This window comes from Syzygium oleosum, unplaced genomic scaffold (genome assembly GCF_021117445.2).
Source record: "Syzygium oleosum isolate NSW1041296 unplaced genomic scaffold, Sole_v2.1 Sole_v2.02, whole genome shotgun sequence".
Lineage (NCBI taxonomy): Eukaryota > Viridiplantae > Streptophyta > Magnoliopsida > Myrtales > Myrtaceae > Syzygium > Syzygium oleosum.
The window spans coordinates 15,198,296-15,224,263 of record NW_026607486.1 but is presented as its reverse complement, the minus strand read 5'-3'; the positions used below and the strand labels follow the sequence as shown (position 1 = coordinate 15,224,263).

General features: G+C 38.7%; 2 protein-coding genes across 14 annotated transcripts; one reads left to right on the top strand and one right to left on the bottom strand.

The window, feature by feature from the left end:
• Positions 1-1,192: 1,192 nt before the first annotated feature.
• On the top strand, positions 1,193-17,379 carry LOC115672562 (uncharacterized). 13 transcript variants are annotated; one of them, XM_030594395.2, is made up of 26 exons: positions 1,195-1,400; positions 1,934-2,046; positions 2,173-2,299; positions 4,127-4,225; positions 4,308-4,376; positions 4,466-4,600; positions 4,667-4,735; positions 5,700-5,755; positions 5,835-5,994; positions 6,586-6,750; positions 7,328-7,412; positions 7,515-7,748; positions 7,865-7,959; positions 8,089-8,131; positions 9,223-9,380; positions 10,136-10,246; positions 11,241-11,309; positions 11,411-11,554; positions 11,718-11,792; positions 11,878-12,054; positions 12,146-12,231; positions 14,431-14,485; positions 15,641-15,766; positions 15,870-15,983; positions 16,592-16,708; positions 16,985-17,379. In XM_030594395.2, the coding sequence occupies exons 1-26, from the start codon at positions 1,278-1,280 to the stop codon at positions 17,048-17,050; spliced, it is 2,871 nt and encodes a 956-aa protein (XP_030450255.1). In that variant the 5' UTR covers positions 1,195-1,277; the 3' UTR covers positions 17,051-17,379. The 13 variants fall into 13 exon arrangements, with proteins under 13 accessions (XP_056164143.1, XP_056164144.1, XP_056164141.1 ...); XM_056308168.1 differs by having other exon boundaries at positions 1,193-1,400; positions 4,308-4,342; positions 4,702-4,735; positions 7,328-7,748; XM_056308171.1 differs by lacking the exon at positions 6,586-6,750 and having other exon boundaries at positions 1,194-1,400.
• A 551-nt stretch (positions 17,380-17,930) lies between these two features.
• LOC115672609 (SEC12-like protein 2) lies at positions 17,931-24,693 on the bottom strand. Its single transcript, XM_030594471.2, has 10 exons — positions 24,334-24,693; positions 23,661-23,755; positions 23,210-23,360; positions 22,530-22,621; positions 22,311-22,410; positions 21,579-21,654; positions 21,369-21,489; positions 19,350-19,466; positions 19,200-19,267; positions 17,931-18,349 (listed from the first exon to the last, which is right to left on the bottom strand). Exons 1-10 carry the CDS (start codon positions 24,613-24,615, stop codon positions 18,264-18,266), a joined length of 1,188 nt encoding a protein of 395 aa, XP_030450331.1. The 5' UTR covers positions 24,616-24,693; the 3' UTR covers positions 17,931-18,263.
• Positions 24,694-25,968: the final 1,275 nt, after the last annotated feature.

Below are 25,968 nucleotides of genomic sequence, written 5' to 3'. Positions count from 1 at the left end.
TGACTTAAAAAAATATCTGAGTCTCATTTTTTAGGAATTTCATAGTTAATCCCACGTAAGATTATGAAAGTAATTCGACTTTATTATTTTACGTTTATCACTTCACCAAGAAGCCCACCAACTTTTCTTGAGTCTGTCTAGTCTCCTTGCCCCACGGATGTTGCCTCCGATTTTGGGCGCTGCTCGCACAACTATTTATTCTCCATGCTAATTTAAACTTCTGTCCTCCATTGGGCCTCTATTTTTTGTTTTGTTTTTTATAATATAAGTATCTAAATCTCGTGACTCGACTCACCCCCACGAATACGGGCAAACTGACTCTTCAGTGCATTGGGTACGGCATAACCCACAAAGGACGCGGGCGTGGCCTTCAAATTCAATTCGAGTGACCGACGCTGTGATTTCAATACATAATCTGTTAGATCCGAACTAAGCATTTCTTTGTATGCTACGACTTAATTTCTTGTGTGTTTATGGATACTAGTGTCTGTGATGCAAAATAATCGCATAAGTGCAGCGAAGATTCGAAAACTTGTCGTAAAAGCGTAATTGAGTCCCAAAACTTTAAAAAAGTACAATGAAATCCTAAAATTTGTAAAGCTGGTCAATCAAGTCCTAAAACTTGTCAGTATTTTCCGTTTGTTAAGTTGGACGAAATTAATGAAATGACATGATTGCACCTTTTGAATAATTTTATGACTCGATTGCACTTCCGTAATAAGTTTTAGGACTTCGAGTGCACTTATTATTTTTCTTTTCATTAGACAAACCCTTGCGAATACTATATTATCAAAAAAGGAAATCATCGGTTATTGGGACCAAAATAAGGAATAAATGAAGGTAGATCAGAAAAAATGGAAAGGAAAAAAATATCACGGCTGAGAAAAAAAGAGACAAGCATCATATTAAAAAAAAAGACAAGTAAAAAGGAAAAAACACGCGATCACGAAAAAAAAAACACCAGAAAGTGGCCAAAAGGCAAAAGAAAAAAAATAAAAATAAGGAATCCGAAAATATTAAATGGAAAATCAGCAGAATCAGGAGGGGTGTATTTACATCGGGGAGATTCTCGCACACCCATTTTCTTTTTTATTTTTTATTTTTTGCCTTTTTGCGGTTTATTTAAGATAAAAGATTCCCTCCCGCATCTTTAATTGACTGACCGATAGACAGGTTTCTCCCGCTACAAGCAATCGCAAGCAAGCAAGCAAGAGAGAGAAGTTGCAGGAGAGAGAGAGAGAGAGGGAGGGAGGTTGGTGGTGGTGGTCCGATTGGAGATGGACGATGAAGTGGTGCAGCGGGTCTTCCAAGAAGGAGGGAGGGACTACTTCCAGCAGCAGCCTTCCACCTCCTCCTCCTCCTCCTCCTCATCGATCCTCCAGTCCCTCCCTCTCCACGTGGTATTGCGTCGATTGATTGCGTTTTCTTTGCGCTTGTGTCTATCTTTCGTTTGTTTCCTGGAATCGATGCGTTTACGTGCGCGCATTTCCGGTGCTGGCGGCGATCGGCGCGAGCTCGGAGCTCGTCGGCAGCGGTTTTGAGGGGGGGGGGGGGGGCAGAGAAATGGACGGAGACGGTGGCGTTTTCAGTCTGTTCCGGGAAAGCCGGTGTTGGTGTGGGTGGATTGGTGGGGTTTGGTGCGACATGATTTTGGGCATCGGGATTTGGAGGAAAAGACACGAGCTTGGAGATGATGGGTTTTCGTGTTGTGTTCCGCGAGGAGTTATTTGGTTGGTGCTCGGGAGTTAAATTATCCTGGCATGATCATTGTCTGAGTCAACATTGATCGTCAACGGGCTAAAGAGATTTTTCCAGGAAGCAATTTCTTTTGGCACTAGTTCTTGCTGTGATGTTAATTCTCATTATCGCTATTCCTGGCAACGTCCTTCAGAAACTTTTGCGTATCTTGCTTATCGCATGTTGTTTATTGCAGTCTTTTGATCACGGGTATTATTTGTTGGTAAAATCCATTCAAGAACTTCGGGAGAAGAAGGAAGGTCTCGTTACTGTGGGGATTGGAGGACCTAGTGGTTCGGGTAAATCGAGGTACTTGTGCTATCAAAGTTTGCCCTTTATATCACAGTTTCAGCAAATTAGCGAAAACTGAAACTTGTCAGCGAGTTTCCTTGCCTGAATTGCGCTCATCACTTAGTTGTTCAATTGTTTATGAAGCTTAGCAGAGAAGGTGGAATCTGTAATTGGCTGTGCTGTTATATCAATGGAGAACTATCGAATTGGATTTGATGAGGGGAACGATTTGGACTCTATAGATTTTGATGCATTGGTTCAAAACCTAGAGGTCTGTATACTTGTTATCTTTACAATGGTTGCTTATCTTAATACAATCTACAGCTTTTTTTAGCCATAAGATGCTAATGATTTAGTGGTACTATGGTGACACCTTTTTAGTTAATGATTGTTCTAGGATACTCATAATATGTATACTGACAACCAAATACTCGAAATTGATAGTTTCATGAATTTTCTCCTTGATTTGCTTTAGCTAATATCTTGGTGATTCTTTGATAGTTTGAGGGCATGTTAAACCGAGTATCAATGGGACTGAATTTTGTGTCACGAGGATAGGATTGTTGCCAATGACATGCTTGGACAAGGGCGCTTGAAGTGGAGGAGTTAAAAGCTCGCATGGAGTCACTGCACACACGTGCGCGTGTGCAGAGAGAGAGGGAGAGAGAGACTTTTGATAAGTGTAGAAGAAGAGAGGAAGGTGTTTATTGTTGATAGTGATGGAACATCATTGAGTGTGTTATGGGAACTTTGGAGGCTCCATGAGGGTTTATACTCTTCTTCACTTGCAATGTTGTAGCTTTTAACCGTGCAGGACTTACTTGTATACATACCAAATCCTTGGAGTTTTTCTCCATGCACTTTCATCGATGTAAGTGCAATATTCCTGCAGAACAATCCTTGTAGATTTCCTGCTCTAGATCACCCTCACCGCTCCCGGATTCTTCATCTCATGCTCACTAATGCCTGAATAAATATGAGACACGTCCTTTCCTAGATTTAAATGGTTGCCAATGTAGAGAGCATCAAATGAATAGAGATCTTTGGACCATCAGCTAAAGAACACAAAACTATCATACTCTCTCCTAGAGTAGCCTAGACCGCTTATGAGCATTGAAGCGTGTGTACCATTGTGTAAGAGATGTTTCATTCCATATAACAAGTTTTTTCAGCGTGCATGTATTATATTCCTTGCACGAAATTGCCCAGGCTGATGCATGTAAATATGCTCCTCTAGCTTTCGATGTGGCCAAGCAATTTTTCTGTCAAGCCGCTCTTACTCCGATTACTGTAATTTAACAATCTCAGAAGCACATGTTGAAAGCTGTTTTACATAATTGGAGAGAACATATCATCGAAATGAATTCCTTCTCGCCAAGTGTAGCTACTAGCTACTAACCATGCTTTATAGTCGGATGCCTCTATACTGTGGATACCTTCCTTTTTTTTCTTGTAGACCCACTTGCAGCTTACAATCTTTTGACTGTCTATAGTCTCACTGGCCTTATGGCTGATTCCTACAAAAGAATTTCAACATTTTCATTTATGGTTATTGTTCTCTATGCGGAATCAGGGCTTGAGATAGCCTCATCTCATGGCAATAGGATGGATCCTTAGGCTCGACGTCCACGTCTTGGCTAAAGATATGCAACAACATCTGGAACCCATCGCTTTGCGAACTCATAATCTACCTCATCTTTTTCCTAGTATTCGAGTGTCATTATCCCAAACTCATCGATTGCTTTTTTTGAGCTGGGTGATCCCTCATATGCGTGCATGCTACTGCTAGAGCTTAGTGAAGCCCCCGTGGCATGTGGACTCTAAATCCAGGTTGCCAATCTTAAGTTGTTTCCCCTTTTTCTCTTTTTATGAGGTTTTCACTTTACCATGAAGAGTTAAATTCATAATGTGAAACTGGGAGTACGTGTTCTCAAAGTTGTGATTGTGAGCTGTTCTTGTGATCTCCTCGATTGTTCTAGTGGTGATTCATTTCTATTCTCCCTGTGGATATAGGTTGTTGACTGAGTTGTGTGAATGTCTTATACATTATTTTACCATTTCTGCTTGCCGTGTCTAATGATTTAGACTTTATTAATAGGATCTGACAAATGGAAAAGATACTTTGGTACCTGTGTTCGATTTTCAGCACAAAAGATGTGTCGGTTCAAAGACAATTAAGAGTGCTTCCTCTGGTGTGGTACGCTTCTATAACTCGGGGGTTGACATGTTGCTTGGCACTGTTGCAGTGGGTTCATTTGTTCTTCAATTAATTGTTTTAGGTGATTGTCGATGGTACTTATGCTCTACATGCGAGGTTACGGTCGTTGCTAGATATTCGGGTTGCTGTGGTAATTTCTTTTTCAAAAATTGCACGACTCATTTGATTCGTTCTTAATAAGATAATTGTATGATCAGATTCGTCTCTTCTCTGGATCAGGTTGGTGGTGTCCATTTTAGCCTCCTTTCAAAGGTCCAATATGATATTGGAGACTCTCGTTCACTGGATTCTCTCATTGACAGCATCTTTCCATTGTTTAGGAGACACATTGAGCCAGATTTACACCATGCACAGGTTGGTCTTTCATGTTTGCCATTTTTGAGCTTGCTGTCCTTGCTTATTTTTTGGACTTCTATGCAGATTAGAATCAACAATAGCTTTGTTTCATCATTCAGGGAAGCAATCTACAAGATAAAATGCAGAAGCGAGGTTCGTATTGTGCAATTTTCAAATTTAAATCTGGGAGAAATCATTACCTTCACTAGGATAAGACTTTGACCTCATTCATGTTTATGTGCTTACTTTGTCTTTTTTGTTTGAGTGTTTATTTTGGTCATATATTTCTTGCCATCTATTACAGTGGATCTCTAATGAGTGCTAGTTCTGCTCTAGCTTCTTCTCCCTGTACATTTTTTTAATTTGTGTACCCCACTACTCTGTCCCCCCCTCCCTGCTTCCCCTCCCCACCCCAACAGTAAAATTTATATAGCCAAAAGTTATCCTGTGTAAACCATGAAATGCAGGTATAAAAGAGTGAGGATAGTTAAAATCATGATGGAACCTGTCCTATGTTAGTCATCTCAGGGTACAAAAGTTCTGAGATGGTCACTGTTTTGGTGAACCTTTCTATGCGTGACCATACGAAGGGGCCTATTACTGATATGTCGGACAGTAATTTTTTTTGAATTCAGGAATTGCAATATTAACGTAATACTCTGAAAAGACTAATTGAGTTTAGTGGGACTGATGCAGAGTTATGATCCAATGCTTATATGTAAACCCCATTGGGACTTGTGAGTACTTTTTTTTGTTTAACTAACAAAAAGAGGGAGTAATCTACTTCCTTGTTATTCTTGACACATTTTATTGTTCGATACTTTAGTTGTTCTTGGGATTCTTTAAAATTTGTTTCATGGTGTATAATCAACAAACTTTTTCGCCAATAGTGCCTTCTTCACAAGTAATTACTGTTACTTGTGATATGTATTTACATCATGGTTACTTAAAATGCTGTGTTAAGAGTATGTCGTACTGAAAGTCATGATCCGTGGTAGTTTTTCAAGAAGTTTTAAACAAAACATGCTATTATGAACGCCATCTCCTGTTTGAATATATTTTTCCTATGTGTTTTGTGGTGGGAACTTTGAATTAATAGTGCAACATAATGTTACAGTCTCCAGATTCCTTTCCTGCCCAGGTTCTCCAAGGAAATGAAGCTCAAACAGATAAGTAAGTATATCTGCAAGCTGCTACTCTTTTGTAACGAGTGAACTTGGTTGTGGGGGGTGACATCCTCTTTTGCTTTTAGCTTTATTGAGATGTACCTGAGACCTCCATCAGCCAGTGAAGAAGCACGAATAAACGATTGGATTAAGGTGCGTCAATCTGGTATTAGGTACTATCTTTCCCTGGGTGACCAGAGGATTGTGGACAAGCATTTCATTATCCGACCCAAAGCAGAGTTTGAGGTAAGAAACATCTCATATTTCATTACACTAAATAGTCGTCCTTTGAGTTGACTTGATGATTTACTATGCTGATGTCTTGTCCTCTTTATCAGTTTTGTAAGGTTTCTATTTCACTCCTATGAACCTTGACATGCAGCTAGATATAGCATTTGAGACAGTTTTCTTCTGCAATTTGAGAATTGGCATATGTAAGAATCAACTTACACATATATTTGATAGTAGCCATGAGAGTAACGTGTCCATAGAATATTTCCAAACAACTGTATCAAGGAATTATGAAGATGGAAACTTTTGGTGGTACTCCGATTAATAGTCATAGTTGCTTCATTTTTTAAGTTGTCAATTTGTATGGCTACAAACAATTATGTTTACTCAATGCTGCATGTTAGATAATTGTCTGATCTCAACTGATAGTGTCATTTCATGGCTTTGACTAACTTTGTCTGAGCAGACTTGCCTTTTGCAATTTGGCAATTCAATAAAATTATTGACTTTGGCTGATTTTTTATCCTTGAGTTGTGTTCCTACTAAAATTCTGATGAATTGGGTGGCTATTCAGGTCTGTCTCTCTTTGATCTTATATTGAAACAGGTTGGACGGATGACACTAGGTGGATTGCTGGCTTTGGGTTACACAGTTGTGGTCAGTTACAAGAGGGCGTCTACTTTTGTTAGTATGGGCAATCTCTCAACGGCTCTCGAAACCATTGATAGTCTTAGCGAGACATTCATGGTGCTGAGGGGTACAAATAGGAAAGTATGAATTTCTCATAAGATACTGTAGCTTTATATTATTTTTTATGCGAGATGTGTGTTCAACTAGCATTTCCACCAGGCTTTGGAGTACTTCCTCTTTGGGGCGTGTCTATTTTTAAAGTCAAGTAATAATCTTGTATGCGACCTATTTGAAGAAGGTTGCTTGTGTTAGTACCCCAATAATCCCCATGGTGGATCTCATGGACATCAATTACTGCCTAAAAACAATCAAATTGTTTTGGACTTGCAAGAATAAAGAAATAAGAAGTTACCTACAATGGTGTGAATCGAATAAGTTAATAAATCATTTTCCATGTAGTCCTTTGTCAAACTGCTTGAAGTTCCTGCTACCATTGGGCTCTACGTTCTCTCTCTGTTGAGCTTCTTTAGCTCTGTATCGTGTGCTCAAGATGCAGCTTCTGTTATGATGTCTCTGTAAATTTGTGCTATTTGAGTATCTGTGCTGCTCTAATTTGCTAGTTTGAACTTTGTATGCTTAACTGTTGTTGAATTTCCCATTCAGTTGAGGAATCTGTACATAATATTGGAGTTTATTTTGGTCATTTGTTGTGCTTTAGGCTGTTGGTGCAGAAGCATTGCGGTTGGGTATAACAGGACCATGGATCACAAAGTCATATTTGGAAATGATTCTTGAGACGAAAGGTTGGAATATATCCCGATGTCCTGATTGTTCATTTATTTCCTTTCTAGTAGCGACAATTGCAGCTGATCCTTTTCACCAACTTTTTGTTAATCTGATTACAGGTGTCCCGCGCCTTAATACACCACCACCATTGTCAAGTGTACCTGTGACTGGAAATCAAGAAAGAACTGTTGTCGCCCCGAAGCCAATTCGTGTTACCCCAAATCTTGTGACACGGCTTGAGGATCTGTCACAACCATGGACTCGATCCCCTACAAAATCCAAAATGGAACCCCTTGTTGCAACTTGGCACTTCATTTCGTCGGATCCTTCCAATGCTGATAATGCAGTCTTAGGTATATTCACAGTACTACTGTGCTTTGTTCTTGCGTCTAAATAAGTAGTTAAATTGATTGTAATATAGAGGTCTTTTCTAGATATATTTAAGGCTTCTCTCATGAAGCAGCCGCAGATTCTTCTTCTTTCAGGGATACTATGAAGCTTGCTCCGATGCCTGATTCATATGATCTTGATAGAGGCTTGCTTCTAGCTGTTCAGGCAATTCAGGTAAGCACTGCAAATTAAGCCAGAGGCTCACAGGCTCACGTACGTAGACATTTGGGTACCTGAGTTTTCTGTTTGTCTCTCTGTTTTAGCAAGTTTCCTTAACCTTATATTTTCTATTTCCTGATGCAGGCATTGTTGGAGAACAAGGGTGTCCCTGTTATTGTTGGAATTGGTAATGTGGGACTTTGATCATTTGCGAACACCCTTCCTCTATATTGCCTCATAATTATGTTGGCAATTACTTGTGTTGTGTTTGCGTGCATATTTTTCCTTCAAAGAATTTCAAGCATTTAGAACCATATCATGAGAACTGGTAATAATAGAAACTTCTACAAACACAACATTCTCTGGAGGCCACTTTCACTATAGTGAATTACTGCTAGTAACCTGTTCTAAATTGGATGATTTCTCAGGACCAGAGCGCTAGAAGCAATTCGTATGAGACAGAACAAATCCTCTAGTGGTGTCGTCTGTATTCTTATTTTTAGTACATTGTACATGTCAAAACCCAAAAAGTAACTAAATGAGTTTGATTGGTGATGAGCATGCATTCATAACTTCATTTGATAAATTAAGTCTTTTCACTTGGTGATGTCTAAGAAGATTATAGTTTGCAACAGGAGGGAAACTGTTTTGGGGCTAAACTTACCGGGAGGAGAAGACAACTAAATTGAAAATGAAGTGTCATAAGAACTTCTCTGCTTGGAAAATTTGAATGTTCTCCTCAAGATTTTCCTTAAGTATCGGGCATTCGAATACTCATATAAGATTGCCATTGCTAAGATACAGAATAGTTTTTTCTCCTTTTTCTAATAGCTTAAGGTCTTTGAACAAACAGTCACGCATTTCAACATGTGTGTCAGATTATAGCACGTCATGACTCCAGGGCCGATACTCCCTCTTACAGTTGTTCTATTTTCCTTTTCTAGTCTCCATCTTACAGGTGAGGGGTAGTGTTAGGAAATAAACTAGATTTAAAGCGTTGCCCAATCCCGAACTGCTTAAGTTTTCTCAACAAGTTCATATGATGGATATGAATGATTTGCATCAATTCAATGTTGTTGAGGTTCTGGCTGTTCATCCAGACATCTAATGTGAAAGAGAACAAGAAAATAGTTGTTGCAGAAAAAAGTTTTTGAGTTGCCTGTTAGACGAAAGTTAAAACTATCGCTAAAATGATTTAATGTAGCCACTCAACTGACATTCTTGGAACCTGGGTATTTCAGTATGTCAATGACTTGTTTGCTTTTATTGTTGTTGCAGGAGGTCCAAGTGGCTCTGGAAAAACTAGTTTGGCTCACAAAATGGCAAATATAGTAGGCTGTGAAGTGGTTTCTCTTGAAAGCTATTACAAAACCGAGCACATGAGGGATTTTAAGTATGATGACTTTGGGTCTATTGACCTATCTTTGCTTTTAAAGGTAAGCAAGAAAAGAATAATGGCTTAAGTTGCTGTTCATAGGATCCTTCTCCTTGGCTTTAAATGCCTAAAACCAGTTTAATGGTCTTGTGGTAAAGAAAGGAATAGGGCAGATACTATTTGGGCTATATATATGTTTTTTTTTTTTTGGTAAGAAGGGCTATATATATGTTTTATGTTCTATGACAGAAGAATTGCTATCACTAAACTTTCAAGTGTCTATTATCTGGCTTATGCTTTATGGGGTAAAACTAACATTTAGGCAATTATTTTTTTTTCCAAAGACACTATATTTGCAGGACAAATTGAACTTGATATATATTTCATGGCTTCTGTTATTGGTTTGAAAGAAAGGATTAGTTAGGTCTAATGTTTTTGTGGCTTTTTTTGGTTCAATGCTGAAGTAGGCACTATACTGTTTGTTATCTTGTGCTGTCTTCATCCCCAGTGACCATCTCTTGAGTTCTGTTACTTTATTTAATCTGCCTCGTGAAAGGATGCCGTGTTCCTATGTATACTTTTCTTTATTTTTTTGGCCATTTCTGTGTTACTTGATTGTCCCTCGTCAACTACTTGGAATTTCATATAGTATGCGCTAGGCAATCCCTTCTGTGCTGGGTCCTATACATTTTGTTCACTCAGGTTTCTTGACTCAAATAATGAGGATGCGGTCATCTTATTGTTGACAGCTTCGAATAGTTGTCAAGCAATTATTTGGAATCTTCGAGCTAATATCTGACTTTATGACATTTGCAGAATATCAATGACATAAAGAAGGGTCGGAAAACAAAAGTACCAATATTTGACTTGGAGACTGGTGCTCGAAGTGGATTGAAGGAGCTCGTAGTTTCTGACGATTGCGGTGTGGTGTGTCTTGATGGTCCTTATAGATTACTCCTATGTCTTTTCTTAATTCAATCTCCTTAAGAAGTCTCGCAATTCAAACTTCTTAGTTGTCTATGATTAAATTCCTCTCTCTTAGCAATAGATTCCTCATGGAAGAAGTTATAAAATTGGTAAATTAAAGAAATAGGCTAAAAGAGGAAGTGGGACTGGTCATTTGATTTTCCAAGCTTCTTAACTTGCAAAGGGAAAAGATGTAAAGCTCGTGTCGAGTGGAGGGAAGGATGCAAAAGGGTGTTAGTGGGGGAGTTGAGACCACATTTTGGAGACTGTACACCCCTTTTAAGATCCAGAGTGGACTCAACTTGGTAGAAACCAACTTACGGGTTAAGATTCTGGATCTGGATATCAGTGTAACCATGAAATCTTCTCAACTGACAAATGCATGACTTAGAAAGAGGTATTTTTCATCCAATAGCTTTTGCTGGTATCCTAGCAGCAACAACTTAGTTTAAGAGTGTCTTTTAGTGCGGACAGGACAAAAACTTGCCGTCACTCGTATATTGTCGATTGAAGCTATTTCAATCTAAAAATTACCTTGAAGACTGTCGTGTTTACTCAATTATCATGCACGATCATTATCGATGTAAATGTGAAACAGCTTTTGTTGTAATCAGTGTTGTGTGGTTTATATGGTTTGTTAAATATGCTGTTTTCTCTATGGGTTGTGATGATGCCATGTAGTTGTTTGAAATATTAAAACAATGCAATGGATTTGGCTTGTAGTCCGGCAATAACAAAGTAAGCAAGAAGAGAGAGAAAGAAATGGGATTGAAGTAGGTTTTCAAATTTTAGCATCAGCAGTCTTGATCTATTAGATCCTGAACAAAAGCTGTACTTCCTTCAGAATCTATGTGACCGGGGGACAATTATTATCTTTAAGTTTGAGCTCTCATCTATATTTATGATATAGTGAATATTGCTGCCAATTTAATTTTTCCTTTTTCCACTGGAGCAGATAATTTTTGAAGGCATATATGCTCTGCATCCTGATATCCGAAGAGCACTTGATCTGTGGATTGCTGTTGTACGCACTGGTTTATACTTTTTATGTAATCCTTCCGATCTTCATTTTTTTCTAAATCTTGAACATCAATGTCTAAATGCCTCTCAACGCTTTTCAAACAGGTTGGAGGCGTTCATTCACATTTGATATCTCGAGTCCAAAGGGACAAAAGCAGAGTGGGCTGTTTCATGTCTCAGAATGAGATCATGATGACTGTCTTCCCCATGTTCCAACAGCATATCGAGCCCCATCTTGTTCATGCACATGTAAGTGAATCTGGGATTATAAGGCCGAAATGTTTAATTTTAAGTGAATTTTTCCTAATTTGCTCTATCATTTAGATAATTTACCTTGGAGAAATATGAACTGTTAGATGCTCCTTTGTTCTAATTGTCTTCTTTGAGGGTTAACTTTGGTCCTGCATTGCAGCTCAAAATTCGGAATGACTTTGACCCAGTACTTTCTCCTGAGAGTTCGCTGTTTCTTTTGAAGAGCAACAAACAAGTAATAGCACTACAATGGCTCTATTGCTCCTATCTTGAATATTTATTTGTTATGTACAATGAAATAAAATGCCCTTCTATACTAGGTGGCTTATCAAGATATTCTAAAAATTCTGGACCGTGCAAAGATCTGCAGTTCTGCTCAAAATTTCATTGATATATACTTGCGGCTTCCTGGAATTCCTGCTAATGGACAGTTGCAAGAGAGTGACTGCATAAGAGTCAGGATATGTGAGGGCAGATTCGCCGTACTGATACGGGAGGTTTGTGATGAAGTTGCAATTATCATCTTTCTACTTCCTATAGCTAACGGAAATACTAGCTTCTCATTCTCTTCTAAACAATATATGTCAGCCTATAAGGGAAGGCAATTTCATTATTCAACCCAAAGTAGATTTTGATATCAGCGTCAGTACAGTTGCTGGTCTCTTGAACCTTGGGTGAGTTATATAATAGCTGGTCTAATTTACTAACTCCTTTATTTACTGCAGAATTTTATATCAATTGAAATTTAAGTTTTGTAAGATCTTGTAATGTATCCTTATTCTCGTGATCTAATGCTAGTGAGCTTGACATGGTCGTGTTCTCCCAAAGTAGATAGCGGGGACTCTGTCTAAGTAATGCTTATTTAAAAGTTTTCTTATATAATAACTTTAGGATCTCTTACTGTCAATAGTTCTGGGTACATAGGAAGGTGTTCATTTTTTTGAGTTTCTACTGGATATTGATGCCTTTAGAGTGATAATTGAACAAAAGAATGATCCCTTTAAAGTTTTCATGCCATATACTGACCTTAGATTAGTGTGTAGAAGCCATCCTTAGTTTTGACTGTAGTGGATTTTCTTGAATTTTTATAACTGTCTGCTCAGGAGCATTTTCTTATATGCGGGAGTGACAGTAGAATTGATGGTTCTTGTTTTCTGGTTATGTGCGAGAATATGCCAAATGCTGAATAGGGTGGTGTCTGCTGTATATTCTCACGTGAGAGAAACCTAGTCCGTAGAAGTTTCTTGATATTGATTTGTGATTCTTGAGGAAGAATTGTAGTTTTGTCTCTCGTTGGGTGGAACAGTTTGGAATGCCAAAACGAGGAAAAGCTTTGAGGATAGAAAATGATGCTGATTTTAGAGAGATTTGTTAAGTATCCAACATTGTTTGTTTTTGGGTCTTGACTGGGCCTTATGTACACGTTATCTCCTTCCACCTAATAGTTTAAGCTTTTGGGTTTAATATCTTAACAAAAAATTAATATTTTATTTCACTTGTGGTCCTTGTCTGTCTAACCGCTTTCATCATTCCACTTCCCGTTTGCACCTGAAAGGGTATATTTAATGTCCTATATCACTTGTCTACCAGGCTTGTTAAGGCTTTATCTATACTTTCCCTAGGCCGTATAGCTTAAGGGCATGTCTACAAGGTATATTTAGGCCTCGTCTCTCTACACCTTATAGCTTACTGTGCACTCATTTGACCATATTAAACCCAAAACACCTAACACTTTCATAATGACAGAAATGTTGACACATACATCAGCGTTTAGTTTTTCAATTACTTTTTCAAATTTGGATGTTATTTAAATTTTTCCGGGAAAGGAAAAAGGTAGTTTTTGCCTATGCTGAAATAGAAGTGAACAAGCTCTAAGTTTTTGGGTTGGATATTCTGACGAAACTTTTCTAGAAATGGACCTGTGAATGTGGTGAAAGCTTTAGTATTTCCTTAGCTAATATGACTTTCCGCGCTAACAGAAGTATAATTACCAATAGTTCGAGGGCAGTGTCAGGAAAACTTCTCTCATTCTTTGATCACTTACTGAGATGGTTGTCTAAGGCAGTTCAACCTTGCATTGGACCCTCCAAGCTAAGAATTTCAGAGTTATTCATAGGAGTCACAACTCACGTCTTCTTCTGCAAGGAATAGAAAGGTGAAATGAAGATACCTGCATCTTCTAGCCAGGATACGACTCGATGGAACATAACCTGTCGGGCATACATAAGCCTGTTTATTGATCTTTGATCAGGGGAGAAAGCTTTTCTCTTTTCTGACATTAAGACTTCTAGTAGCTTGATACAGTTTTATAAGAAATTAGATTCAACTTCCATAGTTCCAAGAGAAAATGGTTCTTGGACTTCTTACCACTTGCTTCAAGAAGTTTACATTAAAGTGCTTGGACAAAGAGAGATGTTGTGATCTGTATCTCACAGCAATTTAAGAGGTGCCTTTCCCTCTTCTCCTTCTCCTATTCTTTATGTGGAAACAACTTTTGTGTCTGTGTCCTTGTTCATTATCTTTGAGTATTGAAGCTGTGGTGAGAGTGAGGAAAAAGCCTCTCTGGAGAGATAGAAGAAGACTGATCCCATTTGATTGCCCTCCCCAAACCTCACAAATAGGAGCCTCGGTTGCTGCAAAACTTTTTGGAATTACTAAACCACTATTCTTTCTTTTACATGTCCCACACGTGTGCATTCCTCATTTAAATTTTTACCTTTATCTGCTACTTTGAAGAGCTCTTCATACATGCACAACTGTTATGGATGCACTCTAGCTTCCCTGTGTTTTGGGTTCGGTCCACTTGTAGCTGGTGGCTTTGGTTTGGCAATCTGTTAATAAAACCTTCTCTCTTTCTCCCTTGTCTTCTCCAGGTATCAAGCTGTGGCATATATCGAAGCTTCGGCCTTCATATATCAAGATGGGAAGGTTATAATAGCTGACAACCTTTGATTTTCCTTTCCTTGCTGGTTACAATAGTTGACAGCTTATTAGTAGGCAAAACTTCTTGCATCTTTTATATGTGCTCAATTTGATATGTTCACTAAGTGGCATTCGATCTATGTGTAACTGGGGTCCTTTCATTTTGCTGACTTTTGGAGCTTGCTTACGGAGTCTTAGTTGCAGCTTTTTTTTTGCCACTTGAATATCAGCGATTTTCAGGTACTCATGTGGAGACCTCTAAAAATAAACTTGACTGAGGTAAAAGGAGTGTTTTTATAATAGTTTGCGTAGGTTTCAAGTTCATTGAAGTCCTGTGAGGTTAAATTCAATTCAATAGCATCATCTTCAAAGCCTACCATACAAATTCATTCTTAACGAACAAGCTCTGCCTGGAATTTTGAAGAACTTGGGTACCAATTTGTATTCCCAAGTTATACTCAGGGAGGCCTCATTGGCAGATTACATTCTGGTCAATGTACGATTTACAAGCAATGTTTGTGATGCATTGCAACAGGATATTACATTGAGTACCAATATGACGCAGTTCTTTTCGAGATTTTTAGGATCTTAAGTAATCCAGAAAAAAGAAAGCTCTAAATTCCTATACTCCTTGGTGGCATTACAGTGCTTCTTCTGGACAAGGCCACTAATTTCAAACTTACCACCAGGTGATGACATAACCAGTTGTCATCGCATCGCAGCATCTCCCTTAATGGACCACTTCTAATAACTCAGTATTTTAAAACTTTCTGTCTGCATTGTTAGCATCCTTCTCTATCAGTTTCGGGCATATGACTGATCATCTGATATTTCTACTTATTTATCCATTTATTATGCCCAAAGCTCATTATTTCCTGATGAGTCGAGCCAACCTTTTTTTCTGGTGTTTCTTGCTCGCATTTGACTCGAGGACTTATTAGCATGAGATCTTATCTGCATATCGTCCATATTATCTGTAATGTATGCATGCGGTGAGTGATGATTGACTCCCTGCAATTCTGATCTGTATTCTACATATAGTTAATTTTTTCAGCAAGTCATTGAAATTTATGAGTTTAGTTTCTTGTACTTATTATGTAGCAGAACCTGGAGCACATTTTCTTTTTTAAGACTTTGACTGTATCTATATGCATCTGTCAGATTCTCATTGAAGTTGACCATCTACAAGATATTCCTAGTCCTTATTTGCAAATCAAAGGGGTCAACAAGGAGGCTGTAACATCTGCTGGTTCAGCTCTAAAGTTGGATGGCTCCTATACAACTAAGGTTCTTCCCTTCTTACGTGAAGTTATTTAGTCATTTTAAGCTTGATGTCTTGACACGTATAGTTGTCGTGCTTTATGTTAACTAAAATTTTGCTCTTCATTAGAGCTATCTTCAAATAATTATGGAAAGATTACCAGCAATAGAAAGGAGTTCCAGTGGGATTCATACTCGACAATCCGCAAGATTGCAGGAGCTTGTGGAGCTTATACAATCTCAGGTGCTTACCTCCTACCTACTTCAAGTTGCTGACACTTTACACAACAAGGACTCACTAGTTTCGTTAGGCAAATAGTTTCTTGTGGTACTAATGCCATGCTAAGTCAAATCAGTCCACTATTCTAGATCTCTTAACTGCTTCTTCATAGAATAAATACCGCAGTTCTGGTTCTTTGCAAATATACTTTTCCTTTATCTAGGGGGGCCTAAAACTCTTAACAACTTACAAAAAAATTTGTTCTATAATGGGTGGATAATATGTCATCTATCTATTGAAAGAGTTTGTTGAACTGCTTTGTCATCATATTTGAACCAAAAAGAGTGAATTTTGATCTCTACGTTTGCCTGAGATGGAACTTATCTTGCGGCAGCATCATGAAAATGTAGTATTTCGTGTGACAGATATTGAAGCAGACCCAATTGAGCCATGTAGTTTAGGTGGTTATTGAATGCTCAGGGTAAAATTTGTCTTGGTAGACAATGTCATGGATGGACATATTCGATTAGCTTGCCTACCCTTATTGTGGGCATTGGTATATCCTATGTATCAGCCACGATGGATACTAGAATTCTGAACTTGTATTCTGCACATTTTATTTCATCGTGTAGGGAAGCTGTTCAGCTTCAGAATCCTCACCAAGTAGAGAAGTCATTCCAATAGAAGGTGTGATCGAGGACATGCAATCCAGGATTAGAAGGCTGGAGCGATGGCATGCGATTAATACGGTATTTATCAATCTCTCTATTCGGATGTTCACTTGTTTCTTTCCTCGAGGGATCATGTGAAGTATATATTTGGGGGTGGTTGTGAACGTGTGACCTATGCTTTTCCACTCCGTGGAGCAAGTAATTTACATCTATTTTCAGAGTTCAGAGATCTATATGCAAGGCAAATTGAGCAGTGCGTAGTTCTTGCTCAACTGCTTATAGGCATAGCAAACTGTATTATTGTTCTTTTTGTTGCCCTAATTTATATTCTTTTGATATGTCTGATATTTTCAGGTCTTGTGGACTTTTCTGATGTCCGCCCTCATTGGCTACTCGCTTTATCAAAGAAAGCGCCAATGACTTTTCAGACTCCTTGCGTGTACATATTCCTATTTTTTTCTTTGATAGTAATTGCTTATCACAAGGGCTGATTCAACTTTCTCAAGGCCACTGGTCTCCGATCTCCCTCAGCAATGATTTTGCTGAAGGCCATTAAATTAACCCAGAATTAGAAGAGGAAACAAACTCCGCAGATTGTAGATGCCGGTGCAGGATTTGCTTAATTCTTTTTCTTCTGCGTGTACTTGTTAGGATATTCAGAACATGAACACCTGTTTAACAAAAATCCTTGGTTTCCTACGATCCCATGGATCGGTTGATATTAGAATGCCGACAGAAGCGGAATCCCTTCATGCTACTTTTCCATCTATGCCTTTTGTTGCAGAATGAGCGATTACCGAGAAAAATAAGGCACGTGAACCCGTTATCAAACATGGCATCCACACGAAATCAGTATGCTCTTGCGGCGCCGAGTCAGTCATTTCTTAATCAACTATCGTAGTCTGTCCAAATAAAGAGTCCTTAGACTGCAGGCAAAGGGGGGAAATACCTTAACTGCCTCAGTCAACATCTCTTTACTCTCGGTATTTTGTGGTGTACTCAATCTCTCCTGTAAATGTGAATTACGCTCACGTAGGATCGAAACAACACATTACAAGAATGAATGAATATGACAAAGTTCATACTGGACTTGGTAAAGGTGGATCTACCACCAACTAAAGAGGTACATGCTGAAGTCGTGACAAGTTGCATGCACATGATACTTTGACAGTAAACAGTAGATGTCAGTAATTCATCTTGATTAGAGTATAACGAACAAAAGTGGAGTCATCTGCCATGAACATTGGCTTGAAATGATTGGTACGCCTAATACACACGGTAGAATATCTTCAGGAGGCTGTAAAGAATCATAATCCATCTGTCGACGATGATCAAAATAAAATGTTCACCAGTCAATTTGATACTATAAACAGTAGCATGACGCAACCTGCTGAAATAAATCCACCTCGTGCTTTTATCACACCTATAGATAGATGTCCAAAAACCGAATCGAGGTCAACTACATTCACTGCACAATAGACCAATTTGAAGGGCCACACATTGGTTAAATCACTGGGATGAAACATATTTCACACTGACGAGTCATTTCATGTCCCTAAAATTCGCTTTGCAAATTTAGCTTCCCTTATTTTCATGCATCAACTATCGCCTTAGTTTAGGAAAAGTGACCGTGCTAGGGGAAAAGGCCCCGTCTCCTCATGAATTCCGCAGCTATTGCAAGTAGAACTATAAATATAATGAGCCACAATCTTGATCCTCCTGCATTAACAAAAGATCAAAAAATAATGAAACAGTAGTAACAAGCTAGGGTCGCATTACAACTAATTTCTTCTTTGGAAGTATGCTTAGGTATGGAAAACTGACAAATATAGAAATATGATAACCAAAGAAGCTATCTAAAATCAAAGACCAAACTCCAAAATTTGAAAACCTCTAGAATTCAAGGTCTAAGTCACAAGGAGCTTGACAATTTTCAGAACGTCCTTCAAATGAAAATACAAATTCAAGTACCATGGATCCAAAGATCTTCATAGCACTTGGAGGTACTGCACTCCAATAACTAGGACTCAACATTCTTCAAATTGAGGATTTTGTATATTCATAAATCTGACGGATGGATTTAGAGGTGGAGTCTCCATTTGCCACAATCTCAAGGGGAAACGAGGTGGAGGGATTAATTAAAAAAAAGTCCCAAATTACAGTATTCATTCTGTGGAAAGAATGAGGTTCTTTTCAATCAATAGACATGATGTGAATAAGGCACCATAGACCTCAATCAACTTTCAAGAGAAAATGAAAGATCAATATCTAGCATAAAATTTCTCTTCCCTTTTTGGTTTACAGACTTGAGTCCTTATATATAATACTTGAATGCTGTAGTACACCTGAGCTCAAGTTTGAAAGGTTGACCTATACGGAAGTCTATAGATTCTACGTTTGTCTTTAACTCACGGAAATATTCTGTCTCTGAGCCTTGCCATATTCCCACCTTTTACACAACATGTATTTACGACAATAACAAAAAGTTTGACCTAGGATCTTTATTCAGAACTGCCTTGGCTTTTAAGGCCATATTTGTGTAAGTTAGGATACTATAGAAGTCACATACCGCCAGTATTCGAGTCCTGAACCTGAGTCACTGTAGCACTTGAGGCCATGGATACTGAAATAATTGCCCTGCAGTGCAAACAATCAGATTAAAGCTGGGGAGCACAGCAATCCTTTACTGCAAAGATGAGGATAGTGTCTTAATCAAAACCTTGAATCGTGAGAGAATGCTAATGCCGTTACAAAACCAAGATGTGCTCTTTTCACAACAGCCTGAGTCTTCATACTAGTTGAATTTAAGACAACAATGTCTCCTTCGCACGTGCCGCTGCATTTCAATCATTCCAATCAGAAAAGGACCGTAGGAGTGCCTCTGAATGAAGTGACAAAACACATAGTAACCATTCAAAGTAAAGATGGAATGAACCCACATGTTCACGAGAATGCATCGACTGATGTAATCGAAAGCAAACATTAACCTAAAAGGCATGACTAAGAGGCAAAAAGCATCATTCAATATCATTCGATGTAGATCTAGCCTCTAGGCAATGAGATCAGCAAGTTTTCAATCAAGACAAGTATGTTAATTAATCATTTCAACCAAACTGACAAATATTTTCTCATCCGTTTGCCCATAACCCTCTAAGTATGATGGTTTTAAAGCTAAACAGCATCCTCTTTTCAATGAGCGCTACTTAACTCAATTGAGCTCCAATGGCAAGTATAGAATCCGAATCTTAGACTTAGGGCCAGATTTGCGAACGTGCCTAAACAGTAAACGAATTACTTGATGAGTATAATGCATAGATTATATACTCTTTCTTCTCCACATTAATTATTAGAATTTTCAGTGCTCCAGATTCATCATGCAGAGAAATTAGCATCCAAGTGTCTACAGCATGTTGTTGCTGGCTGTCGATGCCAGATCCAAAAGCCCTTCACACTACAACCTGCTGAATGAGGATATCTTCATCCCAGGGCACACGAATTTGAGAAACTAGGGCACTTTCTTAAGAGGTCATAATATAGCAGTAACGCCATACTGGTTTTGCCCCACTCTCACTTTATCACGGTTGACTGCAAACCCCACCCTTTCTCTCCTTTACCATACAAAGTCATACCTCACAGATTCAGTTAGTTACAGTTTCGTTCCGCTTTTTTTTTTATAATATATGAAAGCAAAGCACATTTTTATCGGTCTTGTTTTCGTACCCATCTAAATTGTAAAAAAAACTGCAATTTTATTTTCTCCATGCATATAATAACCCAATCAGAATATCAACCAACAGGTTCTTTCTCAGTTTTCCACTTATTGATCCCGTTACTGATATCAAATGGCAGAACTTCAGGCCACTTAAACAACTTAAGCAGACGAGTTTCATAATTTTAGTCGCAACTTTACAGCCACATTTCAAGACTACTTGAAAGATGTGGAGAAGTATACGAGCAGACTTTCGTTCCATACATGACACCTTTGCTTCTTTGAATATTTAATAAGAGATATTCCATATCATAATATTCCAGTTTCTCCTATCCTTAGAGGCAATTGGTTAAGGCTCAAGGTGGGCTTCGTCCTCATGCTACTTAACCATCACCAAGTTGCAGGAAGTGGTCACTCTTTTCAGTAATATACACCAACATTATACAGGAAAATCTAGTAAACTGAAGTTGCTGCTTCTCACTGGCAATTCAGAAAAAACAAATTCTATATTGAAATTTGAAAAAGATATCAATCTTCTTATATTTCATTTGGAGTAACAAATTCTGTTCAACTATCCAAGACTACTTGAAGGATGTCATCTAGTATCCTTAAAACCGTCCAATCCTTACATAGCAATTTTGTTTCATTGAAAATAGAAATAAGATATCCCATTTCCTACTATTGCAGGTTTCACTATCCTGTTAAGGCGCCTGATTAAGGTTCAAGCTAGGGTAATCATCACCGAGTTGCGGGGAGCATTCACTCATTTCAATGATGAACAGAAGCTTATATGATCAAGTTAATCAAAGCTGCTGCTTCTCACTGGCAATTAAAAAAAACAATCAATCTCCAAAATTTAATGAAGCCAAATGCATGAAAGCTGCATAAAAACAGATTTCCAAGAAGAAAATTATGACAAAGGCTGCCTAGTTCTTCTCATCAAATCAAATAACTTCTAAACTAAGAAATCGGTGACACATATAATGGCCACAGTCAGTTGTCACATGAGTTGAGACCATAATAACTTACACCGCAAGGAGTTTTCCATCTGCTGAAACATTAAATGCGATAACTGAATCACGAGCTACATGCTTGGAGCCAATTCTCCTCCACGAGGATGTGTTCCATGTCAAAATGCTTGCCCCTCGACCTATTTGAGAGTAGCAGAAAATATTTCAAATCAAAATACGGAAAGGAAACGTTTCGGTGAATACAAGATGAGGCCCTTGATGTTATCACCTGTGCCTGCAGTGACATACAAAACCTGCGTCCCATCACTACTTTGAGAAAATCTGCAAAACAGGAATGTTTCATCCTGAACAGAGCATAGGAAGCCCATCAGCCCCAAGAGCATGAAAGGGCAAAACAACTCTACTGACAATGGTAGCTAAGTAAATGTCCAAGAAAGATGTCCTTTATTTCGGTTATGCACCAAAAATATGTTAAGTTCGAGAATGATCGATTCCTGTAACTGCATTTATTTAGATTACCTTTCCCGGAAATGTTTCACCAATTCAAAAAAAAATTCCTAGCGGAAACTTGCTCGATGTGCATCCTTTCATTTCTAGATCCTAGTATAACCTTGTCTTATTTAGTTTGTTTCATAAATTAGGTCCATCCAAATCCAACAACACATACAGAGTTCTCACAGACTACCAAGGCAACAAATTTTTCTGCAGTCATATGAATCTGCGTCAATGGTCTGTCTTTATAACTAAAGAACACGTGCATGAGTTCAAATTCTGATCCTCTGTAGAAAAGTTGTAAATTGCCTCATTAGACAGGAAACCCATATGTGCTTTTGGTTGTAGTTGTACTCTGAAAATTCAAGTCCACTTGATTGCTTGGTAAACATGAAAAGATGTACAGGTATTAGAGATACCACAGCACAGCGATGAACCAGATCTTATATGAAGAATCCAAGAACTTCGCTTGAAAATTTTAAACAAGAAAAGGGTTTCATGAGCTCACATTCTCTTTTGGCAGAGAAGCTACGGCAACTGAGGAAGTTAGATCCCAAACCCGACAGGGGCCAGATTTCCTCAAGGAGGCAAGGAACTTTCCATCAAGGCTGCAATGAGGAGTGTGTTGTACTGAGATTCTATAATTAAGGGCCACAAGAACCTTATTCCTACTTTTTATTGAGCTTTCCAATCAAGAATTAGTTAATGCTACAACAACAAAAAAAACCTGAAAGCAAGGTCTTTTAGAGAAGAAGGAGTCTGGGCCTCATTGAGAATAATGTCCATGCTGGGCCACTTAAAGACCATTAGCTTGCCATCCTGTACTGCACCAAAATACACATCATCTGTAGTGCTTTTCCAATGATTTTTTCCCAAGAGTAAAGCAGAACCATTATATTTATATCAAGCTTCATCAGATCATTCCCAATATCGATGTAAACTACACAGCATTTTCCACACTATTATAAAAAAAGACCACAAAAATACGCATGAGCTTGGGTATCCAATGCAAATGGAAGTGTTTAGAATCTCCAAAAAGTCACTTCACTTCTTTTTCCCATCGTTCTTGATCATTAAATGACCATTACAACGAGAATCAGGTTAAAAAAACCTTTAATTTTTTCATGACCAACCTTTGAATTGATTAACCTAGGTCAAGGGTTCAAGAAAGCATCCAAGAAATTAATCTAGCTAGCCATGCAAACTGTAATACGCTACAAAGAGATAAACTACTGTCCAAAATTAAAATTTTTCTAACTAACCCATATCTTTCAGGGGGGAAAAACGCATGACACCGCATTAGCAGGCCAATGCAAAAGTATCTTTCCATCTCTCCCCATATTACGAGTACTTGTGCCATATATCCATCTATCCTCTTCGCATACAACAGAAAAAAGAAATGTCTACCTCGCCACCGGCAGCAAGCAAAGAACCATCATGGCTAAATACTAATGCTAACTGTTGTCCAGCATTTTCTAACTGCCCGAGCACTTTCTCTGACGTCTTAAGGCCCAGTTTATGATCTTCAGCGTTTTCAGGATCCTCCCATTCAAACAATCTGTTTAAGCGAAATAAACATGTTTAATTCCATTATCTACCAGCAATAACCACAGCGCAATTTAGCCTTTTCCTTTCAATAAAGAAGAGATTATAAGAGGAAGTGGAAAGGAAACGAAGGACATAAATTTCTTGACATTGCTGAAAGTGTATCATGAGATACAACTTTCCAAAACATATAACTCACAGTTGATTGGCTTACCTAAAGCTTTAAGTAGTTTGCCAAAGTTACCACTAACATTAAGCTAGTGTCAAGTGACCGCAATGCTCATTGGAATGGAAAGGTGGCAAGAAAACTTACCTACAACCTTTTGGTAACGCGCAAACGACACCATCTCCTTGTGGGTGAACAGCCATCCTGTAAGGCAAATCGGAACCAGTGCCAAGCTTAGCAACCTGAAGTACACAGGATAGAGTAAGGGCTCCAGTTATGAGACTAATAACCCAGAAAGTGCAGATGGTAAACGGAATTAAATTTCACATACAATGAATAATGCACTGGAAATAACTATCCAATTACAGAGACATGAAAAAGCAAATGATTCCCCAGCATCAACGTCAACATCAAAGCCAATGGTGAAGAGAAACGATCGAGGACAATGTATGACTCAGAACTAATCACTGGCTAAAACACACAACAACTCCGATCCAGTTCAATATCTAGTCGAACATGAAAAAAAAAAAAGCACCTTTAATTTTCTAGACAAAGACTCACCCTCCTGTGATCCAAAAACTCCGAACGAAATGTGCTACGTCCATTCATTCCACAATTCAGAGAAAGTTACGGCGAGACTCCAATGAACCGCGAAACAAACGCAGCCGACTAAACTCAAGCTACCTAGACAGCGCAGATTCGCCGCTTCACCGTGTTTTAATCAACCGAATAAAAGTGACCAGACGAGAATCAGACGCCCAAACCGAAATGCCGACACGGCAAATCACGCAGACCGATCAAGGGATATTCCAGATCTTACAGGCTGCTCGGAGAGAGAACCGGAGGCGAAGTCGAACTCGGCGAGGAGGACGGCGTTGGGGATGCCGCTGCTGCCCTCGCCGCCGCCGCCCGCGAGGACGAGGTAGCTGCGATCGTTGCCGTCGCCGGACCGCTCGCCGTCTGTGCCGCCGCCTCCTCCTCCTTCCGCCTCTAGCTCCGCCGGCGGCCCGCGCGATCGGAAGCGAGACCGGATGCGGTCGAGGGGAGCCCAGGCGGCTCCGTAGAGAGGTACGCCGTACTGCTGGGAATTCTTGCTCTGCATCACGGATCCGGTCGCGTTGCTCTGCTTCCTGATCTGAAAGAGCTAGCGAGAGAGAGAGGGAGCGTATGCTATTTTAACCGTACTGCTTCTGGTTTCTAATAGGAGTCCTTCGAATTTTTGATGTATTTTAATCGTGTCCTCCCGGCTCATGACGCAGGTAAAAATTTCACACTCGTGGATCCACGGCACCCGTCTTCTTCGTCGCCACGGATTTATTTATTTATTTATTTTTTGATAACCGAGGTGTCCGCAAATTACCATACAAGACTCGACTATTCCTCTTAGACTAAAGACAAAGAACTCCACCACCACTACAGCCCACTTAAATCACAAGCCACAAATTTAATCGAACCCTGACCAATGCACCTAACCACACAATCCCAAATACGTCATAATCAACTGAGCTACCCATGAATGAATTATTCTTTTTTCTTTTTTCCTAAAAAAGAACCCACTTTTTATGATTCACTGCTAAAGAAATCCCATATGTACAAACAGAAATAATGTCCATCAATCAATTCATAAAAATATTGTATGATCTACAGCTCGTTAGAGTGTTCTAGAGCCACAGATTCAGCTATGACAAAAAATGTAAACAAGTTACAATAGCATTAACGAGGCAAATTAGCTAGTTTATGCTGAATCTAGTAAAAGAGAAGAAACGTAATTAATCAACTTTGCAATTCTAAAAAATACGGTGCTTTGACTCTCAATACTTTCGCGAAACTTCAACATGAACAGTTATGAAAAAAAGAAGTTTCGACTTTTTTGTTGCTTTTATTGATTTTTGACGTGAACTAGAGAGCTACATAGAAGAAGGAATTTCGATTCACTCATCTTTTTTGTGGAGCTTAAACGTGAATAGAGAATTATGGAGGAGTCGTGAAACTTCATAAGGCAACGAACAATCATGATTGTGTAATGCATTCAATATTTAGAGTGATCATGATCCGTTTTTCTTTTTATAGCAAAAAACTTCAAAAGGTCAAGTAATCAAACAAGATCCGGTCTTTTTTCTCCAACGCGCAAAATAAATATTATGTTGATCACAATATTCGCAACCCAGAATAACACATTCGTTTCTACCTTTTTTATAAAGACAACATAATCTCGAGCAAGAAAATGAGTCCACACACTACTCAAAATATCTTCTCGCGTTAGAAAATTAACTAGTAATGTAGTCAAATCCATTTGATAGGGGTATCGGGATCCAATAATGGGTGAAAATAGTGCGAGCCTTTATTTTTTTAGTTTTTCTTTTAATTTTTTTCTTTATTAAAAAATCTTGCGTTGGACCTAAGTAAGTCCTTAAATTACTTTATCTCGGGTTTCGTTCGGACCTCGGGATCGCCA